General features: G+C 42.7%; 1 protein-coding gene across 1 annotated transcript in view; it reads left to right on the top strand.

The window, feature by feature from the left end:
* The window catches only part of qsox1 (quiescin Q6 sulfhydryl oxidase 1), a 27272-nt gene extending 22897 nt beyond the window's left edge, over nt 1-4375 (top strand). The window contains exons 12-13 of the mRNA XM_035653770.1: nt 1381-1542; nt 2348-4375. Coding sequence (XP_035509663.1) covers nt 1381-1542; nt 2348-3159 — 974 coding nt within the window. The 3' untranslated portion in view covers nt 3160-4375. The remainder of the gene's footprint in view (nt 1-1380; nt 1543-2347) is intronic.
* The last annotated feature ends 852 nt before the right edge of the window (nt 4376-5227 follow it).

Raw genomic sequence — 5227 nt, 5'->3', positions numbered from 1 at the left:
GTGTGTGTGTGTGTGTTATGAGGGGCGTTAGTGGGCAGCGGCTACACAAAAGAAAACGTTAAAGGAGAAAGTTTCTAATTCATTAGAGGGGCAGATCCCCTTTGGGGTCTCTGGTGCTCTCATGTTCAATTTGAAGATTGGACTTTGCTTTCAAAGGGGTGTGAAGGGACAAGACAGGTGCTTCAGAGCACAGAGGTCTGCTGCCTAAAAACAGGGAGTGTGTGCGTGTGTGTGTCTAAGTGTGTAAGTGTGGGGAAGCTGTCCACTTTGGCCACATCTATTATCTCACCACCCCTCCCACTGGGACATCCCAGAAGCCCATTGATCATTGTTAGACCCTGTCATACACACACACACAGACACACACACAAATATCAATCCCTAGATTACATGCACACAAACACAGACAGATGATTTACATATACACACTTAAACACATACATACACATATGCATATAGGCACTTAGTTTTTACGAGCACTGTGACAAGATCAAATGGGTTCAACACAGATTGCATCCAGTCCTCCAAGCACTTACATTCTCAAGTCAATGCACCAACAAGGAAAATAAAAGAAACAACAATGGATGAAGCAGCTGACTGGGTGCTTTATGTTGTGTGATTCCTGTATGGGGCAATTAATCTGGATCATGCTACTGACCTTGTTTATCTACTATAAGTTAGTTGAGGTACTTATTAGTTTATTACGGTGTGAAAGACTTTGACAAAGCTGTTGTGGTGAAAGAAATAGGCCACTTCAGTTGAAAAATGTACTCTAAAAGAGTATCAGCAAGCAAAGTACTCAAGTATCACAAGTAGAAGTACTTCATAAATTGCTTACAGAAAAAAGGATATTTATTTATATTCAGATATTACCTGTAAGCAGCATTTTAATGTTGTAGTGAGTGACTCGCTACAACAGGCTGTATATAGTACTACTATTTATACAGTATACAGTGCCTTTAGGCAGTTTACTGTATATCAATGCATATTATCTGAGTAAATCATATGATTAACATTCTGCTAAAGTAACTCAGTAACTTTATCTGTCAATAAATATAGTGGAGTAGAAAGTGGAAGAAACATCTTCCTCAAAGGAACAGTGTCAGTAAGTAATGACACTGTATAGTTGTATTTAGGTAGTTGCTTTTTCACTCTACAAAGCTGTTATACACATTTTTTATTCAAAAAGCAGATTTTAAGAAAAATGCAATAATGTCATTAGGTTCAATTCTGTGGCCTCCAAAATGCAGGATTTTCAGGGTTAGGGTTAGCTACTCTTTTATGGTCACAATTTATCCTTCTCTCCCTGTATTGCTGTGTGCCTGATGTTCCCCCAGTTATAAAGTGATCAGGACTCTACTTCTGCATTAACCTCTGCAGGTGCTCTGAGTGAAGACCCCAGCTTCCCAAAGATCCAGTGGCCTTCACCAGAAATGTGTCCAGCCTGTCATACAGTGAGGGAGAACAGGGAGCACAGGTGGAACAATGAGCAGGTTCTCTCCTTCCTCATGTCCTACTTCTCGTCCAGAAGTATCCTCACAGGTACAACATTTATTTTCAGAAGAACTGTTATATCATAAATTCAAGGATTTTACCAACCTGCAGACATATATTTCTTCCTTCCTCATGTCTGTGTTAAAAGTCTGTCTGTTAACAGTCGGGAGCTGAGTAACCATTAGTCTTTTACTCTTTGAACGTATTTTTATTGAGCAGCTTGCTTCACATGCAGATAGCAATAGTTCAATTGTTGCTCTGTTTAAAAATCATAATGGGAAAGGATGTGTTGGCTCAGCAAGTGAAAAACAACAAATGACAACAAATTAAAGAGGAGAATAAAAGGGAACCTAGTCCCACTCTGTCAGTCTAACCCACCCACATTCCTTGTATTCTTGTCTTTCCCTCATTTGGTATGTTTTCATTAGTTTGCAATCACCTAAAAATAAGAATTGTTATATTTCTGTTACCTTTGAATGAGCTGTTTATATCTACAGACACTGCGGGTTCGCCTTCCATGGAGTCTGCCATGTTGAACCACAGTGTTTCTACAGTAGCCCAGAAGGGACAAACCAAACAGTGGCTCTTGATAGGGGTGTTTCTCACACGTTTTGCGGCCACCGTAGTTTCTTATTCGCACTCGGAAGGGGAAGGGGAAGGGGAAGGGGAGGGTGAAGCGAGGGAGTTGCGATCTGCAACTATGCTGCTAGATGCCCCTAAATCCTACACACTGGACCTTTAATTGGGTTTGAAAAGTTCTGTCAAACTGAAAGAATTAATTTTTTTAAATCCTATAAAATCTTGTTAAATAATGAAGAAATAATGTTCCTGTGTCTTTCTTTTCCCCTGTCAGACTACCTCGACGATGAAAGCCAGGTCCTGGCAAAACAGAGGGAAAAACATGAGAAGCAGCAAGCTTTGGAAGCTCAGAAATGTTTAGAGAGGAAAGCCAGGGAGGCCTTGGACTCCATGACAAATCCTCTACCATCACAACCCACTGTGCAAGAAGAGGAGGAGGAGGAGGAGGAAGAGGGGCCGCAGGATGAAGCAGTGGCAGATCAAGAGGAGGAAGGTGGGGAGGGAGCAGCAGCAACAAATGAGATGGACGGTAAGAAATCCGAGCCGACCCCCTGGTCCAAACCTGAAATGGAGGTGGGTAGAGGCCGGCGGCAGGCCCACGGGAGGCCGAGCATTGTGGGGATGAGGATGCGAGAGCCGCAGGAGGACATCGTGGATCTCGACTCATTTGTCAACCAGCACTACAAGGCCAAGGCGCTGCGGGTGGCTGCCTCCAGCCGGATCAAACAACGCACCCTGCAGAGGAAAGAGGAGCAGGAGCCCGGGCCTGTGTTTGGGCTCGGCATGGAGCTGGACACAGGGCTCGGGATGGTGGGCTTGCAGCCTATAGAAGCAGACTTTGAGCTGGACGTGGGGCAGCAGAGAAAGCGACTGCAGAAGCGTGACCTGACAGGCCAGTACTTTGTTGAGGAGGCCGAGTTGAGCCACAGAGGACGCTGGATGTCTGTGCTGAGCATTGGATTCTCCAGATTGGACATCAGCTTATGTGTCATTCTTTATTTCCTGTCCTCCATGTGTCTTCTGGCCATGTACCTTTTCTTCAAAAACCGCCTCAGGCTACGTCGAGCTAAAGTAGCCCTGCCCTGAACCAAAGTGCATTCAAATTTCCCCTGTATTAGCAATGATTAAAGTTCATTAGGTTCATGTAGGCTAGTGTTGGGGTTAGTGTAAGGGGATGTGTCAAGATTAGTGCAATCTTAGGCGGTCCACTTAACTGTTACCTACAGCCAAAGTAGGCGACAGCGTGTTTTACCCTAAATGGTTGTTATGTCTAACTGGAGGAGGAGAAGGGAAAATTAGCAGATTGCCTTCAAAATCTTTAAAAATCGGGTCAGTTATTCAACCTTGAACTAAATCAGGCCTCCAGAGCTTTTCAGGCAGCACCTCAACTGTGGAGAATCTGTGCATATAGATTTATATTTCCATAAGTGGGTTTCTGTTTGAGGCTTGTGCCTGAGTTAAGGATAATCAATTGTGCTTTTGATTTTGTTTGACCACTTATGAAGGATGAAATTAAACCCAGTGAGATGAATGAGGAATTTTTTTATTTGTATGTAAAATGTAAGTAAATGCAACTAATTAGTTTTTTTCTAAGTGATTTTTGTGATTCTTTTTTTTTATATCTCACAGTAGGGTGAAGACTGTAGGAGGTCTTTTACATCCCTGTGTACTATGACCAAATAAATTTCAGTCCCAATTTTTTGATATTTAGTACAAAATATTTGAATCATTTGAACTTAATACTCAAATACGTGATTGTTCTCTTGTTTCCATTAATTCCAATAAATTAGAAATTAATTGTTTTTCCCTCCAATCAATCACTGAGAGTTTTGTGTTTATCAAGTTTTACATTTCTGCGTTTCATTTAATGATCAGATGGTATTCCCAGTCCCTCATAGCTTTGTGGGTTTTTACAGTTGGTCGAAGGCCTCAACAGTTGCATCATGTTGTTGAATACTGTGACTGGACGAGCAGGTCCACTCTAACTTTCACCAGAGGAGAGCAGATCAGCCCTTTGTTCTTCAGCTCCTTTACTTACTGTACGTTACACTGAGCGTTATTATGTCACGTCTTTGAATATTACATCACACTGCTGAGTCCACATAACAGCTACTCTGGTTGTTTATGAAGTGTTGTGGAGCGACGCATATGTTCACACTGGACAAGGTTTTAGAATAAGCAGGATTTGTTTTTGGCTTGTGTCCACGATGTAAAGCTTCTGCTGGTCATCTCAAAAACACTGTTTTTTTCTGTTTGCTTCTTTGCTTCTGTCTGAATCAATAAAATTATTTTTGATAAGGACTGCTTTTTCAGTACTCTGTTCTGTCACTGAAACCTTTCATTTGTTGAGGTGTTCTGTCTAATTAAAGCCCATTAATCACACGTTATTATTTATCATATAACATGCATTTACAGAGAAGGGATGAACCTTGTTGTCTCCTGTGCTGTCTCAGAAGTCAAAATATGTTCAGAGAACCAACCAGATAATATTCATTGCAGGTTTGACAAAAACAAGTGTTTGTTTTTTTGTTTTGACCAAGACTACCAGGACATGAGGCAAGGAGGACCAGGGGTGTTGCATGTAGAAATGGGGGGTTAAAGCATCCAAGGTTGAAGGAAAAAGCCTGTTGCCATCTGCTGTGCAGCGCAAGCTAAATCCTAACAATTTCATTGGGATTATAGCAAGTGAGTAATCCAGCTTTCCTTTAGGACTAGAGGGGAGAGATTACCCTTGAGGATTAGCTCCCTGCAGATAATAAACTTTATTAAAACGCAATCGGCTTTCGTGGGGCTTCTTCCCTCACACACTTGGAGGTGTGCTTCGAGGGGGGGGCTGGCCACGGCAGACCCTCAGGGAGGGTAACATGGGTGAGGTGGATGAAAGAGGGAGCAGTGTGTGGGAGGGATAAATGGATGGATGGAGGACGAGGGTTTGATGTCGTCCGGATTACAACAAGCCCATCTGAAGGACAGCCGATGCTTGATCTTGAGCTTTGTGTTTCCTGGAACGTTTGCTTGAATTCCCTTGACTCCTGCCCCTTACCTTCACCCCCAACCTGACACACACACACAAACACACACACACACACACACGCACGTATACACACTCTGATCTTACCCAAAACACCACTCACTCCATCTCTATCCAAACCAC

This window comes from Morone saxatilis, unplaced genomic scaffold (genome assembly GCF_004916995.1).
Source record: "Morone saxatilis isolate NCDOM2014 unplaced genomic scaffold, NCSU_SB_2.0 Contig12, whole genome shotgun sequence".
Taxonomy (NCBI): domain Eukaryota; kingdom Metazoa; phylum Chordata; class Actinopteri; family Moronidae; genus Morone; species Morone saxatilis.
The sequence above is the reverse complement of the archived record's forward strand: the minus strand, read 5'-3'. Positions and strand labels throughout refer to the sequence as shown.